The sequence below is a fragment of the Mus pahari genome, chromosome 1 (assembly GCF_900095145.1).
Source record: "Mus pahari chromosome 1, PAHARI_EIJ_v1.1, whole genome shotgun sequence".
In the NCBI taxonomy this organism is placed as follows: Eukaryota; Metazoa; Chordata; class Mammalia; order Rodentia; family Muridae; genus Mus; species Mus pahari.
This window is the reverse complement of record NC_034590.1, coordinates 100,482,919-100,501,949: the sequence shown is the minus strand read 5'-3', so window position 1 is coordinate 100,501,949 and position 19,031 is coordinate 100,482,919. Positions and strand designations below refer to the sequence as shown.

The 19,031-nt window shown below is 46.7% G+C and overlaps 1 protein-coding gene across 1 annotated transcript in view; it reads right to left on the bottom strand.

The window, feature by feature from the left end:
- Positions 1–15,262, bottom strand: part of Dmbt1 (deleted in malignant brain tumors 1) — an 86,680-nt gene extending 71,418 nt beyond the window's left edge. The window contains 8 exon segments of the mRNA XM_021204845.1: positions 672–705; positions 2,849–2,877; positions 3,701–3,727; positions 6,157–6,500; positions 6,671–6,698; positions 9,120–9,502; positions 12,530–12,560; positions 15,202–15,262. Coding sequence (XP_021060504.1) covers positions 672–705; positions 2,849–2,877; positions 3,701–3,727; positions 6,157–6,500; positions 6,671–6,698; positions 9,120–9,502; positions 12,530–12,560; positions 15,202–15,262 — 937 coding nt within the window.
- Between the last annotated feature and the right edge of the window lie 3,769 nt (positions 15,263–19,031).

Below are 19,031 nucleotides of genomic sequence, written 5' to 3'. Positions count from 1 at the left end.
CCTAAGGAAAAGTAATGCCTGACACTGGGCCAATTGGATTCCCTATAGACTCTGGGTTGGCCAGAGGCATAGCTATGGATACAGTTCTTATTGTGTCCTAGGATCAAAAAATGCCAAGGAGAAAAGAAAGGGATTTTCTCTCCCAAAGCTCAGGCCATCAGAGTCTAAGCTACATTGATATACAACCAACACCCCTCATTGGAGGAACACAAAGTGATGGACCAGGATCTTTAATGTCCCAGGTTGGAGATTCAGGCATCCACAGTACCTTTATAAGGCCATAGATGAAGGGGAATGACAAGGGCTTTGGCTAAGCAGAGTTTTGATTTCCTCTCCAGGCACTGAAGTCAGACACTCTGCTCCCTGGACTGGCCAAGGTATGGATGAAACATGGGGACCTCAGGGCACTGAGAATGGTCAATAGAACCTCTAGTAACAAGACGTCCTTGGTGAGCCTTGAAGGTGCCTCCTCTGGCTGATCCTCGGCAACCTCCACAATTTGGGGCCATCATCCATGGCATATATGCCCATACAGTCCTGTCCTTATTGGGAAATTCCCCTCGGAGCTAAGGACTCCACATGTTCTTCCTTCTGCCCATCTAATGGATTAGAGGTGAATCTAGGTGTTCTGGGGACAATAGGCCGCAGGGATACAGCATAGCACAACTTACCCACTGTGGTTTCTTCATTTGGATAGGACACATCTGAAAAAATGAGAAAGGAAGAATTCATTGGGTGTTGGTCCTCCCTTGAGGAATGCAGAGGTAGGAGCTGCAGTCTCCCGTGCTAAAGGCCATTCATCACTAGAAATGCTGTAATGCCCTGTGGGATGTGACACTGATCCTTCTTTAAATTGCTACTGAGATGTCACCATGAACATCTTCTGACCTCACTCTCCTTCATCTCTGCATCTATTCCTTCCAAAAAAATTTATGCAGTTCACCAACAGCCCCAATGTAGGCACAGATATCCAAAAGTCATTTGGATATCTCTGTCATTCAAACATCACCTCTTACTGTAAACACTTGCTATCACTAAATCAGTCCTGAGAAAGTGGCTCTGACTAGCAAAAGAGGTGACTTCCACAGATTACTGTGGAAGGACAGAATAANCAGTCACAGTGTGGCTGCTGGCAGGGCCATGTTCCTTTTAAGGGACAATCTCAGGTGTGCTGTGATCACCACAGTCACACTATGTTCCCTGTGACATTGTTTATCTGGTTAAACTAGCAATTCACATGGGAACACATGTGCAAACACATGCACATTCTCTCTCTCTCTCTCTCTCTCTCTCTCTCTCTCTCTCTCTCTCTCTCTCTCTCTCTCGCTTTCACCTTCCTTATTCTCTACTCTCTTTCTCTTTTCCCCTTCTCTCCTCTTGACCATGGCTGGTCTCTCTCTCTCTCTCTCTCTCTCTCTCTCTCTCTCTCTCTCTCTCTCTCTCTCTTTCTCTTTCACACATACATACATACACACACACAAACACACACACAAAGGGTGCTTCTGCATCCACTCCATCTTCATCAGGGTCAAGGGTACAATGGAGTCCATCTAACAGAAGTCTTCTCTCCAGACCTCCAGCCTGCTCTCCCACTATAAGGATGCACATAACTGGGCAGACAGCAGGTAGCATGCTTCTGCATGGAGTGCTGGCCCTAAGTCTCTCACAGTTGAATCTGTGCTGGTTGTTAGAGGAACCAGACAGCAGCTGTGTGGTAGCAGGAAGAATAGGTTCAGCATCCTGACAGCAGGAGCTGATCCTGGGGTACCCTTCGGTGGCCTCTCTGTGGTTGTGAGAACTCTGTGGTCAGAGCGTGAGAGGTTAGAGTGGATGCAAGATGAGGGGCTCATACATTTGCTGTTGTTGGAGATAATTCAGAGGGTGCTATGGATATTGGCAAATGCCCACTGAACCTTCCAAAGTATTCCCAAAGAGGGCTCTGGATCTGAAGGACACAATCTTACTGCCCTCTGCTGGTCACTCTCTGATCCCTCTATAGAACTGCCAGCCTTGGTTTAGTCCTTTCTAGAAGTTGGTCAAAAATCTTCCTCTGGATTCCCTGACATGTATATGTTCTGTTAAAAGTACATACTACATGTAATAGCTGAGCATTGATGATGTGCAAAATTTTTAATTTTGGAAGGAAGAATCAGTGACTGCATTTCACTAGCCCTTCTGAGACAAGGATGAAGCTAATTTCATCTGAGAGCAGAGAGAAGAATGAAGGGGAAGGGTGGGGATTGGTAGGGTCTGCCCAGCAGTGTGACACCTGTGTCTCTCATCTCTACTCCATCCCTGATTTCTGTGTCCACTGATTCAGTTGGATTCCTCCAGACAGCAGAAACATCACTAGCAGCAGCAGCAGCAGCAGCAGCAGCAGCAGCAGCAGCAGCAGCAGAGCTGGACATTTGTCCTAGTGATCTCCACTGTCAACAGAGCTCCAGCTAAGTCACGTACAGGACTCTCAATCTGGCAGTTGCCCAGAACAGGATGGACTGTAGCCCTGGCTGTATGGATTTTCTTGATGGATAACTGTCAGAGCAAATCCAGCCCACTGTCCGTGGGCAGATGAGCCTGTGCTGCATAAGACACTAGCTAAGCATGGGCCAGAAAGCCAGTAAGCTGGGCTGCTCCATGGCCTCTGCTTCAGTTCCTGCCTCCAGCTGCCTGCCTCAGGCACTGGCCTTGGCTTCACTCAGTGATGGATGGTGATCTGTAAGCCAAATAGACCTGTCCCCCTCCAAGTTGCTTATGGCCAGTGTGTGATCACAGCAACAGAAATCAGAATTTCTCCCCAATCTATCAGTAACCCCAAGACAGAAACAAAAGTGAAGGAGATGGCCTTATCATTAATTGTCCCTCCTGGATTCCACCAGCCTTAATAAAGAAAAAGCTTAGTTTAGAATTGGATCCGCCGTGTAGACATGGTCTCATACAAAATACAGTTAGCCTGAACTTCACTGCACAGCCACGCCTTCTGGGAGGTTGGGGTGGGATCAGTGTTTAAGTTTGGCTATGTGCTCTGCCCAAGGTCTAGGCATAGAGGTGAAGTACATATCATGTCCGATGTGATTAAAACAACAACAACAAACAAACAAACAAACAAACAAAAACAAACAGCTGGACATGGAGGCAATATTTTGGAATCCTAGAACCTGACAACTAAAGACAAGAAGATCAGGGGTTCAAGGGTACCCTTGCCAAAAACAGCAAGTCTGAAGTTAGCCTGGGCTCTGTGGGTCTCAAAGAAAAGTAAATAAACCAATAGCAAACAAATGATCCTACAACCTTGCTAACATTAAATTCTGATTAGGCTTGGGACAAACCAGAGTTGGCCCAAGTGTGAAGAGGGCATGTTATCATTACATATCATCTGCCAACCACAGATCCCTGAGTCTGCCTCATGTCTCCTAGTAAGAGTTGCTTCCAGAAGGACTGAATCCAAGACCTACATTCACATATTCTATTAGATTCTAACATAACTTGAAATTTGAGACCCAGGCAACATAAAATTGAAGACTGTAGTTGTCTTAGCACAAGGCCTTTTTTGCTGGCAGGGGTTTCTATTGCCATTACTGTCTAGATGGGACTCTATATATTTCATCCTAGTGTTGTTTATTACCATGTAATGGGCCAGCCTCTAACACAACTAAAGAGGAAATTATACACTAATACAGGTCCATATTTTCAAAGTACTTACCAGGTGTGGGACTGCTTGTTTGAGCATCTGTGAAGGGAATAAAAACAAATTAAGACTGTGTGTTTCACCCACAAGGATCCTGGCAAAAATCCCTTCTGAAGGGATAATTTGTATACCTATTCTTTGTGGGCCTCACCCAAAGACAAAACTTAAATACTTAGGTCCCTTTTTCATTGGTCAAAAGAAAAAGATACTCTTAGTAATATTCCCGTTGGCCCTCTGTACCCTTGGGCTCCTTCACAAATTACACAAGTGGTGAATCAAAAATATAAAGAAAAAAGCCTGCCCCTGTATTATTGAACATGAAAACCGTTCCCTCTTGTTGTCCTCACATGAGCGATGTGATATAGCACGCAGTCACACAAGGCTGAAATTCTATGAGGGACTAGATCTGGAATGACTGGAAGAACAGAGGAGGGTGTCTGTGGGTCACACACCAGTTAATACAAGACTTGAGAGTCAGGGGCTTTGGGTAGAAGCAAGGAAGTTCTTGGAACCCATTTCCTTTGCATGTGAGACTATATGTGTGTGTTTCTGCGTCTGTGTGTTTATCACTATGTATGTTTGTGTGTCTCTGTCCATCCAGGTATCTATATATGTGTGTATCGTTTGTCTCTGTTTCTGAGTGTCACTCTGTGTACGTGCGTGCGTGCATGCATGTCTTTAAAAGTATAAATCAGGTAGGGACTTCTGAAGGTGACAGTGCCCCTAGAATTTAGAAAGAACAGTTAGAACAAACCAAGTGGAGTCTGGTAAAGGACAGGACAAAGGAGACCTGCTCTAGGACACCATAGCATCTGCAGTGACCTGACTGTGCCTATAGGTAGTGCTGTTGGAACGTGGTTATGGCAAGCACACTATGGTAGACTGAGTGAACTTCAGTACCCTGTATAAGAAGAAATGAAACCAGATGTATGCTGGGCACCGGGGCTCACCATGGTAATCCCAGCATTGGGAAATGAGGATGAAGAATTCGTACTTCAAGGTCAGCAGCCTGGGTTATACATATACTAATATGCTGATATACTTATTTATCAGTAAGATAATCAATGCAGAAAACAGGAAAGAACATGTAGGAAGTGAAGCATTCAGATGTCCTCATGCATACAATGATACAAAGAGCAAGAGGAGACAGTGTGGCACTCTGAGGTACCAGCTCACCAACTTGGAGTTAGCACCATGTGAAGCCTCAGGCCATCCATTTTGAGTAGCATGCAGCACTGGGGTCTATGATGCCCAGTGCAGTGCGCATAAAACATACCAAACAGGTCATGTCAGCCATGAATGTGCAAAGAAGAAAGTCCATGAACCAGGGAATGAATTTGGTGAAAACTCAGAGGGGTTGAGGAGTATGTGTCTTATCAATAATGTCCTAGTACTAGAAGAGGAAGCATGACCCTGCAATGAACAGGAGAAGAGGGGACTCNAAGCTGTCGACAGTGACCTGAGCTGGGGGAGGCACAGACATCTGTGAGAAATAGAAGGACAGGGGATAGAAAGTCCCTAGAAGTTCACCTGGACACCCAGGGAAGACAGGCTCAGCGTTTCTACAGATGTAGCTGAGGCTGATGTTCCAGGGTGGGTGCTGCCAGAGTGGACCATGAATAATACAGTTACTCATGAACATCTACCATGTACTCCATGCCCCAGGTGGGACCCGGTTTGATGCATTTACTAATAGCAAGTAAGAAAGTCATGACCACCTGCAGACATGACAGGAAACCAGGGTTCTATGTTACTATGTAGGTAGTGGGCCAAAAGCACACTCAGGCTTGACTTGTTGAAGATTCAAAGATCCACCCTCATGGGTAAAGGATTCTGTAGCACTCTAGCAATGCTCACTGCTACATCCATGCCCAAATTTCTCTTGTCCATTTATCTCATGAACATACTACATAGGACCTAAATGCCATGTCCACACCCCCAACACTCATGAATAACATTCCCAGGATATTATCATAATTGAGCTAATGTGAGAACTCAGAACTCTGAAGAGCCTGAGGGACTAAAGGGGTTACTGAACTTTCCCCAGAAGAGTTTTCTGCAGGACTTTCTGAGTTTTCTGGAGAACACTGTGGAAAAAGAACAGTGAATTTCCTCAGCTCGCTATGCTGTACAGCTTTGCCCTTCTGGTAGTCCAAATTGAACATAGAAACAGGATTCCACTACTACAAACCAAGATTGAGTCACTCCCTACTCATGTGCATGCTGACCTTTGAACTCTCTCATGGGTGGTACTTGACATTGCATTTCCATGACTTGCCTGCTTCACATAAAATCTAGCATCCCTAAATAACTGAGAACCTTCTACAGGACTCTGACTGAGAAGGTCATTGTCCTGGATGTTCACCACCTCTTGCAAGTTCCAATGAATAGTCCAGAATGGCATTCAGGCAACATGCATAGTGACTTGACCACTTTGCTGTCAGGCAGATATAATGATCACTGAGTCTTACCTGAACAAATGACTCCAGCATCCTCCTGGTGTCCACAGTTATGAGAGAGCCAGCCTCGGTGGGAGCATCTCCACAGATAGTCCTCATATCCTCCACAGGCTACGTCATCCAGGACAATGGGCCCTGGACCCTGTCCAAAGTAGGCATTTCCCAGGGCAGACACGGCTCTGCCACAACCCAGCTGCCTGCACACCACGTTGGCATCATTGAGGTCCCAGCTGTCGTCACACACAGTGCCCCAGGAACCCTGGTAAAGGATCTCCACTCGACCCTGACACCTGTCTCCTCCATTCACCAGCCTCACAGCCAAACCAGAATCTGTTCCTGGAAAGAAATGGTGGTTTCTCCGTTGTTGGTTCTGTGTAGGTGATGGAGCTGGTATACTTTGTAAGCCGCTCACTTGTGAACTTTAATGCAATATGGGATATGAACACATCCTGCTGCTGCATCCAGGCCACACTCTCCTGTAAAGACCTGTACTTTGCCTGTGAACCCTCACTACAATGCCCTCTACTTCTGTCCTAGACATGAGGGCCATGTTTGTCACCAGGATGAATAGGACTCTGCAAACTGTGTTGGCATGGGTTGATTCTGTCCTGGATGGTGACAAGATACCTACTGTACCTTCTACCTAAGGGCTTGGAGTGCCGTGCACTGAGGAATCAAAAGTATTTCAAGGAGAGAGAGGCTGCAGACCCGTCCCAACTCCTCACACACACACTGCACATGCGCACATTATTCTCTACTTGGATCCATACCTGTCAGCAGTAAATGAGAAGGCAGAGCAGGTTGGTCTAAAATAGACCAAAGGGGCAGAAAGATGATCTTACTGTCACAAGAGTGCATGGCAAAAGCTCTCACCAGCTGCTTACATACGCATGGTTGAGAGATTACATTAGAATTGCTTTCAGGCCTAATACAAAATTATAAACCCGAATAAGCTGACTGTCCCCTACTGTCCTGGATCACATGACTGCCTCATGTATCCTAGGTTGGAATGAAACTCAACATCCAACTAGCTCAGCATCATGAGTGCTAGAATATTGTATGTGTGCTTACACTCACAGCTGCATGTGTATGTGTTGTCTATGTGTGGTTGTGTGTGTTGTATATGTGTGTGTGGCTGTGTTTGTGTGTGCTTGACCATGCTCATTTTTTTTACTGTTTCAGAAATGATTCTAATATGTCCCATTTAAATGAGACACAAACTTCACACATATGTTTAAATTACTTTAAAAGAGCCCTGGCTCTCAGACAGAGTGCCTTCAAGAGTTCACTTGGTGTTGGGGATTGGAGTCATGATATCCAGACATAAACCCACTGGCACCAAGCAACCAGCTTCTGTGTAACCTTCATAAGGCCTCAGGATACAGAAGGGATTGACCTCTCCCCACACAGCAGCTCCTGAGATAAACAGGGTGGAATCATGGGNAGGAATATGGCTTTAGTGGGAATAAACCCAGCCTCATCCTTGGGACACCTCACATGCCTAAGGACAAGTAATGCCTGACACTGAGCCAACTGGATTCCCTACAGATTCTGGGCTGGCCAGAGGCACTGCTATGGAAACACAGCCTTGCTGTGGCCTAGGATCAAAAAATGCCAAGGAGAAAAGAAAACAACTTTCTCTCCCAAAGCCCAGGACATAAGAGTCTAAACTATAATGATGTGCCACCAACACTGCACATTGGAGGAACTCAAAGAGATGGAACAGGATCTTTAATGTCCCAGGTTGGGGATTCAGGCATCCACAGTACCTTTATAAGGCCATAGATGAAGGGAAATGACAAGGGCATTGGCTAAGCAGAGTTTTGATTTCCTCCCCAGGCACTAAAGTCAGAGATTCTGCTCCCTGGGTTCTCCAAGGTACAGGGTAAAAACATCAGGACCTCAGGGCACTGAGAATGGTCAATAGAACCTCTACTAACAAGACGTCCTTGGTGAGCCTTGAAGGTGCCCCCTCTGGCTGATCCTCGGCAACCTCCACAATTTGGGGCCATCATCCATGGCATATATGCCCATACAGGCCTGACCTTATTGGGAAATTCCCCTGGAGCTTAGGACTCCACATGCTCTTCCTTCTGCCCATCTAATGGACCAGAGGTGAGTCTGGGGGTTCTGGGAACAATAGGCCGCAGGGATGCAACATAGCACAACTTTCCTTCTGTGGTTTGTTCAGCTGTATGGTACACCTCTGCAGAATGAGAAAGAAAGAATTCACTGGGTGTTGGTCCTCCCTTGAGGAACGCAGAGGCAGGAGCTGCAGTCTCCCGTGCTAAAGGCCTTTCATCACTAGAAATGCTGTAATGCACTGTGGGATCTGACACTGATCCTTCTTTAANTTGCTACTGAGATGTCACCATGAGCATCTTCTGGCCTCACTCTCCTTCATCTCTGCATCTATTCCTTCCAAAAAAAAAAAAAAACTATGCAGTTCACCAACAGCCCCAATGTAGGCACAAAGTATCCAAAAGTCATTTGGATATCTCTGTCGTTCAAACATCACCTCTTACTGTAAACATTTGCTATCACTAAATCAGTCCTGAGAAAGTGGCTCTGACTAGCAAAAGATGAGACTTCCAGAGTTTATTCTGGAAGGGCAGATAGAGCCTCTCTCAGTGTGGCTGCTGGTAGGGCCATGGTCCTTTTAAGTGCCATTCTCAGGTGGGCTGTGATCCACTCAGTCACTCTTTGTTTCCTGTGATAGGTGTACAGATCATGATACAAAAAACTGCCTACCAGTGGTTACACTAGCAATCTTCTTGGCTACACACAATGGACTGCAACCCTGGGTTCCTTCTTTGTAGATTAAAGGCTGTCTTTATTCGAATGGACAACAGCATCGTATAATCCATCAGCAGCTATTTCATTGGATTCGCTCAGTTGGATTAGGGAGAATGGTGTGTGAGTACATGCACACACATGCATGCATACACACACACACACATACACACAATCACAATGTTGCCTAGGAGTATATGTGCAACATCTAGAGGTCATAACAGCACTACCTGAGCACACGACTCCAGCGTCTTCCCTGTGGCCACAGTCATGGTTGTACCACCCATCATGTTGACAGCTGGACAGGTAGGACTCCCATCCTGAGCAGTGCACAGCTCCCATGAGAATGTTCCCTGAGCCCTGTCCAAAACGGGCCCCTCCGGGTGCTGACACAGAATGGCCACAGCCAAGCTGTCGACAGACGACATCTGCATCCTGGGTGTCCCAGCTGTCATCACACACGGTGCCCCAGAAGCCTTGGTACAGGACCTCCACCCGGCCCTGACAGCGGTCACTGCCATTCACCAGCCTCAGAGGCAAACCTGCATTGACACAGCGGGAACTGCTCTCTTGGCATGCAGGGCTCTGTGGCTTCTGTGTCCTGCGCCAGCACCACCAAGTACCCTCTCCTCCCCTGGCCTGCAAGGCTGTCTTACTTGTCATTCCCCACACTAGGAGCCAAAAGGTTACTTTCTATATCTTCTTCCTAGTGCCCTCTTCCTCATATCCTCTGGAAACTCCCCAGACAAGGGTCTCTCAAGGTCACCGCTTTAGTCCTATGTAGCCCTGACAGACCCAGTGTAGAACTCTAGACTCATTCCATCACCCTCCAGGACATCCTATGTGAACCACTCTAAACTCAGTATTCCATTGGGATCTTTGATGCCACCATGCACAGCCACAAGTGTGCTGGAACTCAGACATCACATTTGATGTCTGTTTCTTTCCACCTTCACTCTAGGCTCTCACCAAGGCTTACCCCCTAGGCTGTACCTCTCTCCTCTCCAACCTGCCCTGACCTTTCTGTGACCTTTCCACTCAACTTTGCCTCTGTCTAGCTTTTATCTAATGCTGCTTATCACAGACCTACCCAGTATCTCTGAAGTCACACCCAGGGCTGTCCCGAAGACCCACCCATGTCCAGTGGCTGTTCCTTAAGTTTTATTTGACAAAACACCTACATATTTTAGTCACTTCCCTGTCTAAACTGCTTCCTCAAAGTCCAGGAATGATGGCTCACACCTTTAATTCCTGCACTACTGGGACTGAATCAGGTAGGTTTATGCAAATCAAGGTCTAAATGGTCTGCATGAGGAATTCCAACCAGGCTACATGGTGAGACTCTCTCTCTCTCTCTCTCTCTCTCTCTCTCTCTCTCTCTCTCTCTCTCTCACACACACACACACACATACACACACACACACACACACACACACACACACACACACACACAGGGTGTTTCTGCATCCACTCCATCTTCATCAGGGTCAAGGGTGCAATGGAGTCCATCTAACAGAAGTCTTCTCTCCAGCCCTCCAGCCTGCTTTCCCACTGTAAGGATGCACATGACTGGGCAGACAGCAGGCAGCATGCTTCTGCATGGAGTGCTGGCCCTAAGTCTCTCACAGTTGAATCTGTGCTGTGTTGTGAGAGGACACAGGCTGCAGCTGTATGGTAGCAGGAAAGAACAGGTTCAGCATCCTGACAGCAGGAGCCAATCCTGGATGCACCCTTCGGTGGCTCCTCTGTGGTTGTGAGAACTCTGTGGTCTGCGAGTGAGAGGTTAGAGTGGATGTAAGATGAGGGGCTAGGACAGTTGCTGTTGTTGGAGATCTTCAGAGGGTGCTTTGGGGATTGGCAAAGGCCACCTGAGCCTTCCAAGGTATTCCCAAAGAAGGCTCTGGGTTTGAAGGGCACAATCTTACTGCCCTCTGCTGGTCACTCTCTGGATGTTCATCCTGGAGAACTGCCTGCCTTGGTTTGGTCCTTTCTGAAAGTTGGTCAAAAAGCTTTCCCTGGAGTTCCTGCCAAGAAGGTATTGTGATGATAGTACATACTACCTGTAATAGCTGAGCATTGATGATATGCAATATTTAATTTTGGAAGAAAGAAGCAGTGACTGTTTTCTACTAGCCCTTCTGACACGAGGCTGAAGCTAAGTTCATCCATCATGTGACCAAAGATCAGAGAGAAGAATGAAGGGGAAGGGTGGGGATTGGTGGGGTACACCCAACAGCTTGATACCCACATCTCCCATCTCTACTCCACCCCTGACTTCTGTGTCCAACGATTTTGTCGGGTTCTCCCTGAGCAGCAGCAGCAATGCTGGCCATTTGTCCTAGTTATCTCCACTATCAACATGGCTCCAACTAAGTCACGTACAGGACTCTCAATCTGGGAGTTGCCCAGATCAGAATTGCCTGTGTCCCTGTCTGTGTGGATTAGTTTAATGGCTAATTGTCAGGGCAAGGGCAGCCCACTGTCCGTGGGCAGGTGAGCCTGTGCTGTGCAAAGACACTAGCTAAGCATGAGCCAGCAAACAGGGCTCCTCCATGGCCTCTGCTTCAGTTCCTGCCTCCAGGTCCTGCCCTGGCTTCACTCAATGATGGATGGTGACCTGTAAGCCAACTAGACTTTCCCTCCTCCAAGTTGCTTAGAGCCCGTATGTGAATCATCACAGCAACAGGAAGCAGATTCAATCCCTATTCCATCAGTAGCCCAAAGCCAGAAATAAGAGCGAAGGAGAAGGCTTTATTTGTCCCCCTCACATCCTGGGTTCTACCAACCTTAAAAAAGACAAAGCTCAGTTTAGAATTGAATCCATCTCTTAGATGTATTCTCATACAGGGTACAAGGTTAGCCACAAATGCACTCATTCCCCTGGGAGTTGGGGTGGGGGGTCACTGTTTCAGTTTTGTCTATGTGCACTGCCTAAGGTCTTCATAAATAATTTTTTTGCAAGAGGAGATAAAAGCCTGGGGGGGTGGAGGTGAATTTTATGTCATTTCAAATGTGATAAGAGCTGGGGATGGAGACACAATTCTAGATTCTTACAACCTGGAAACTACAGGCAAGAAGATCAGGAGTTCAAGGGTTTGCCTACATAGCATGTCTGAGGTTAGCCTGGGCTAGGTGAGTCTCAAAATAGAGTAAATAAACCAATGACAAGCAAATGGTCCTATAATCTTGTTAACATTAGATTCTGACTCATTTTAGGACAAGCAGCAGTTGGTCCAAGCATGAAAAATGCATGTTATTCTTATATATCATCTGCCAACCACAGATCCCTAAGTTTGCTTCCTAGTCAGAACTTCTTGCACCAGGACCGAATCCAAGGCCTGCATTTAGATATTCTAATCAATTCTAACATAAAATGAAATATAAGGCAGGAGCAACATAAAATTGAAGGCTGTAATTGTCTTAGCACAGGGCCCTGTATGCTCTAGCTGGCAGGGGTTCCTATTGTTATTACTGTCTACATGGGACACTATATAGTTCATCCTAGTGTCATTTATTTCCATGTATTGAGGCAGTGTCTATCATGACATCCGGGGCAATTATTCACTGATACAGGTTCATATTTTCAAAGTACTTACCATCTGTGGGAACAGTTGTTTGAGATGCTGTGAAAGAAATAAAATCAAATTCAGGTTCTGTGTTTCATGTACAGGAATCCTAGCAAAAGCCTTCCTTGGAAGCAAGGACATACCAGGAACACCTGAAGTCACCTTCACCAATCTCTAAAGACATAGCTTTTACACCTTTGTGTGTAGGCCCCTCGAAGCCCAAACTCAAACACCAAGTTTCCATTTTCATTGGTCAAAACAATAAAATAATCTTAGTATATTCCAGTTGGCCTCTGTACCCATGGGCTCCTTCACAAATTACACAGGTGGTGAATCAAAAATATACAGAAAAAAGCCTGCCCCTGTATTATTGAACATGAAAACCGTTCCCTCTTGCCGTCCTCACATGAGCAATGTGGTATAGCACTGAGTCAGTCACACGAGGCTGATATTCTATGAGGGACTAGATCTGGGATGACCGGAAGGACACAGAAGGGTGTCTGTGGGTCACACACCAGTTGATAAAAGACTTGAGCATCAGACAATTTGGGTAGAAGCAAGGAAGTTCCTAGAACCCATTTTCTTTGGAAACAGAGAGATGATTGCTCAGGAATGGTGAGGATGTAGTTAATGTTCAGATTGCTCCCAAGTCCCGTCTTCCTAGAGATACTCCGAGACCCATACTACTCTAAGGAAGTCACATGTGGATAAAACATTAGAAAATTGCTCCAAATGGGGCATGACCTTCTTAAGACTTATTTTACCTTCTAGTCCGACAAGGAGGCTGGTGGGAGGTGTCTCATCCCCTTACTCCGTAGAACAGAGCATGCCACCCCATTTGCAAAGGAGTAAACTGGGTTTTACTGCAGGAGAGGGTCTGTCCCAACAGTGTCCTTGGCTCTGCTGTTGACCAGCAGGAATGCCTCAGCCTCTTTCCTGCCCAGCGTGACCTGTGCACCTGACTCTGTACAAAGATGACACTGAGGTCACACATGCAACTCCCTCTGCTCCCTTCCTGGAGCAGCCATGGCTTAATCTGACCTAGCTGTTACTTCAGTACCATCAGGCCTTACTCCAGGTTCAAATTCTAGCCCAGCTCCCGTATAGCCAATCTCCTGTGACTTGGTGTCCTTCATCTGAACTATGGAGGTGATGGTGCCTATCTTTGGGGTGTTACTTGGCTTGAATTAGAGAAGAAGCTCAAGTGGAAGAGGGTCAGTTCCCCCTCTGTGTGCTGAAGCTACAGCATGCATACCTGTATGTAAGCACACATGTAGGGCTAGCATGCATACCTGTGTGTAAGCACACATGTAAGGCAAGCATGCATACCTGTATGTAAGCACACATATAGCATCATGTTAAAAGGACAAACTCCCTCAGTCTCATAGCACTACTGCCTTTGTTTCTTTGTGGATAAGGGCAAGGCTGTCTGCCCTCAAGGACTATGGTGATTCCAGGTCACTGGGCAAGTCTGTCACCCTGAAAGCTGGCCTTGCCTCCCATTTCACACTCTCCAAGAAGACAGACAGCCTGACTAGTTCTAGACTGCCTAAGTCTAGGACCCCTTGGTCAATAGTGCACGCCTGAGGATTTGGTCTTGGGGCGATGTTCTTGTGAAAGCCATTACCCCAGATGAGCCTTCATCTCACCCAGCCTGGGGAGAGTGAGCATTCTGGAATCCATCTGGTAATCTTGCAGAAATAAGAAACCTAGCCATAGAGATTCTGAAGAGAGAAAGAAAAGAACAGGGTGTGTGAAGAAGAAATAAAGAGAAGAGGAAGGGAAGGAAGAGAGGAAGGGAAAGAGGAGGGAGGGAAAGAGGGAGGGAAGAAAAAAAGAACTGTGGGAAAGAGATGAGAGATAGGATATCCAGGAAAGGGAAAGATGGAGAGGAGAGAGACGGAGACAGAAACAAAAAGACAGAGAAATGACAGACAGACAGACAGACAGACAGACAGACAGACAGACAGACAGACAGACAGATAAAGAGGGACAGAGACACAGAGAGGCGGAGAAAAGAGGACAGACAGAAAAACAGAGAGACAGAAAGAGACAGAGGGAGGGCAGACATTCAGAGAGAAGGAGATGGGACACACAGGGTGTCCTCTGTGAGATGACTCATTCAGCCATACGGAGGACTGGCCAGGTAAGTCTTCCTTGCTCATCACTTGACACTCTGACAATATGAAACAGTGTTGGAGTGACTGAGCTGCAAGTAAGTGACTGGCACACTAACACCATCCTGTCTCTCTGTCACTTGACCTGGCTTTGCTCAGCAAATATTGGTAACAGAGCCAGACATACAGAAGAGAAGGCACGTGCAGAACATCAATACAAGCTCATCTCCTTCCAGTTTCAGAGCACCAGACCTATGTATTTAGCAAGGCCTCTTCCTAATGCCCATAAGCCTTTCCTGAGCCTGGGGACTTCAGTTAATCATTCCCTTTATTGAACAACTCCCTGAGAACACCAACAGAATGCCTGGCTTCTTCCCTGCCACCACCGCTTCTATCTCTCAGGCAGACACCGGGCAAGAAGGAAAGCACATGCCTCCACACACTTACAAATATTTACAATTATTAGCTAAGAGCCTCCTTGAGACGGACAGTCACACGACCATGAACAAATTCATCCAACCCACCAGTACTGAGGTTTGCAGGAGCACAATTCATGACTATAAATAAATGAGACAAAATACCTGTAGATAGGATTTGACCCCACAAAAGACATATTTCAAAGATAACAGTGGAGATCCCCATTGTGCTGGTTCCTCTCGATTTGAGTAGAAATTCCTTGACATTTATAAGTTCCTGGGTGGAAAGAGGTGTGCCCTCTGGGGTGGTGTGCTTCTATTGCTGCTATAAATCAATATGACGGAAGTGGGGAACTTTGTTAACAGTTTGGCTAATCCGTGGGAACAAGGTTAGGTGTGTTTGATTGATTGTGGTAGGAACAAACTGGCTGTTGCCCAACATAGAAGGTCTGACTTCGGTGATAAAACTTCCTTCTTGATGAGCATTGAAGACTCCCAGTGGCTCCCTGAACATGGCCTTGATTTTTATCTTGGAGAGTCCAAGCAACTTATGGGAAGCAGGATGTGGGCTGCTGGGCAAATAGGAGACATGGTGCCAAGGGGAAGGCATATGTCCAGGATGGTTTATACTGGCATGCTGTCCTCCTAGTTAGCTCTTGTGGGTATCACCAAGGCTCAGAGGACTGAGAACGCCCTTGCACACTGACTAAAAGTAGAAGGCATGAAGAACTGTTCCACTCAGACCATACACCCTTCCCAGCTTCCACCAGATGATCCCCCAACATCTTCATCTCAGATGAGAAATCCCTGGCCTTAAACTGAACCACTCCCCAACCATCTTACCCTGTTTCGATTTCTTGTCCTCGGCAATCACACAGTATGGTGCTCAGATTTTGGGAAAGCCATGGAACTTGCCCCTTGTTTCTGTCTTAGGTTCTAATTCTCCTCCTTGGGTTTATGAAGTAAATGTTCCCAAACTCTTTGGGACACTCCAGTTTGTGTTCCAGGATTCCGATAGAGCTGATGAAGACTCTGAGAAGGTTGCTTGGCATTTGTAAGATAGTCTCTGTGGTGGAATGCGCTGGTAAGAAGCAGCCAGCTCAGCAGAATTGACTGTTTTCTGGCCTGGTGAGTAGGGTCTTGCCACATAAGACCTTGGAGTACCTTGCTTCCTTTACCTTGCCCTGTTAACCCACAGTCTCTGTCACTTGATTCTAGTGGGATGCTGTGAAGTCATCTTTAGGGACTGAGACTCTGCCTCTAATTTCATCCAAAGGCAAGCTACATTCCAGATTTGGCTTCTGTGCTGACCAGGGTCCTCAGACAGTGGGGACAGCTCTTTCAGAAAGGTCCTTCTTCATAGGATTGCACCATCACCCATGGCAGACTTTGAAGTAAAACTTGAGCCTCAGACATCCAACTGCATTAATTACACTGCTCAGATACTATTGGTACACCAGGAAATCAAGTCAGTCATTGACAATGGAAGTGTGTTTTGGCTTTAGAATGAGTCTGTGTGAAAGACTAAAATATATCCTAATAGTTTGTTTCTGAGCAAAGAATGAGAACAAGGAAACTGAATGGCATCCAAGGTCAACTCTTATCCAGATAAAGGGCGACTGCCATGGACCTCCTCAGGCAGTTTCTGCACAAAGAACTGGTCTAGGCACCTCTAAGTTCTTGGCATCACAACTGCCCCTCCAAATCACGGACATATGGTCCCAGGTGTGTTGGAGACAAGGGAGAATTGATTAGGCCACCTCCAAGCCAGAGCACACATGGGCATGGTCACAGAGCACAAGATGAGCCTGTTCCAGTCACCTAAGAATTCCTGTTGGAGTCCAGTTGGGTTAGACAGTGGCATCCATTGGTCTTTGGACAGAAAAGGAGAGTTCATCTCTTCCATTAGAAAATTTATGGCCCAGATGGACAGATGTTGGGGTCCATTAAAGATGCCCAGCTGGAAGGTCCCCTTTTCCTTTCAGTCTCTACCTGGATCTGTGAACTCAAAGGAAAGATGAATAGGAAACAAAGATGTCACCAGTACCCACCACAGTCTACAAAGATAGGAGCCACTGATAGGACAGAATGAGATCAAATGTACCCCAAGTCAGATCTACCCTAGAGTCTAAAACTTAGCTGCACAATTCTTGGAGGGTGGGGATGGTATGGTGTGCATCAGGAGGAACATGGCAAGGCAATGCTGGGTGGCAACCTTCATCAAGATTGACTGCAAGCCCAGCAGAGGCTACCCCAAAAAGAAGTCCTTAAAAGAAGGAAGGCCATTTTCCTCTTAAATGAACCACCCTACCCTGAGCATTTCTGCACTGAACCGCTGGGTTTCAAAGAGTGGGCTCTGGACTTCATGTATATGCTTAGAGCTTGTAGTATAAAAGCCAAGGCTGCCTCATAGGGCCTAGTGATGAGTTTCAACGGGTCATTCATGGGTTCAGAACCTAGCTCAACATAGAGAATGTCTGCATGCCAGAACACACAAAGAACTTTGTGAGTGTGCCAGATTTGCTTTACATCTGGGGATGCACAGACAAACAAGGCACGAGCTTTAACTCTAATCATCAGGCAGAGTCATTGAGCATAGGAAACTCCACAGATAGCAGTTATGTTGGGGAAATATGTGCATGGCAAATACAAGAGCCAAGAATGGCCCCCAAGTGGGCTTTGAGTCGTTGAGACCAGCTAGAGGTACTACCTAGGTGACAGGAAGCTCAGAAGGACAGGAATTTGGAGACCATGTGTTCCCCAGGCCCTGTCTGTCCACTGCTCTTCTTCTTTCTCCTCATGGCCTGTCTAGTCTGCAGCTTTACTGACAGTCAATATTCCATGGACCCCACATCTCTCCACCAGCCTTGCCCTCAAGTCCTTTGCAACTTTCAGGCTACCTCCACCTTGTGAAAACCTGTCCTACAGTTCTGGCCAGGAGAGGAGGACCTGGGTCAAAGGTCTACTGAAGCACTCACTACCAAGCAGCCAGTGGCAGCTGGGATTGGGATACACATAAGGGCCACACCCACCCGACTTCTGGGATCCCAAGGCTTTTGTCTGGAAGGTGGTAACAGAATGTTTGAGACTATAGTGAACACAGATGAGGCTGGGAGACAGGAGCTGGTGCTAGGAGTGGGTACAGAGGAAATAAAACAAGGTGTGGAGGCTTCCCCACATACACGCCAAAGCCAAGAAAAAAAAAAGCAGGGGCCTAGGCCAAAATGGGCATCGGTCCAGCAGGCTATGGTCTCTAATGTGGGCAAGGCTGGGGTGCGGCAGTATGACTGAGGGTCAAAGCTCAAGAAAGAAAAAGTCGGGGTGTGGGGGAAAGAAAGTCAGAGAGCTGAAGCCTTCCACTGAGACCAATGCTTCAGGCCATGGGGCCTTCCTTCTTCTAACTACACTCCACAAACCTGCAAATGGTCAAATACATTTCTCTTCTGAGATCAACACAAAGAGATAATTTTTATTTGGTAAACAGATTTTCAGTTTCTTTCCCCTCCATATCATAAACCCATGGATATTTAAACAAAAAAAGAGGCAAGAGTGATACAGGCTCAGAATCAAGGCCTGGCCTCTGGACCAGTACCAGGTTCTGGTTTAGCACATTCCCATCATCTGTGAACATGTCAGAGGTGAGCGACATAGGCCATTCTAAAGGACCACAGCCTCCTTCTGACAGCCTATCCTGCTTCTGTACCTCCACACCTTCCTAAACACACTTGTGGCCATCTCAGTGTCTCTTCATAAATACTTAACTCCATGGCTGTCCCAAGCAGAGACCATGTGTCCAGTCAGCCTGGAGCAACAGGCTGTCCTCCTCCTCCTCCTCCTCTTCCTTCTTTGGTTTTTCGAGACAGGGTTTCTCTGTATAGCCCAGGCTGTCCTGGAACTCACTCCATAGACCAGGCTAGCCTTGAACTCAGAAATCCACCTGCCTCTGCCTCCCAGGTGCTGGGATTAAAGGCGTGCACCACTGCCCAGATATGACT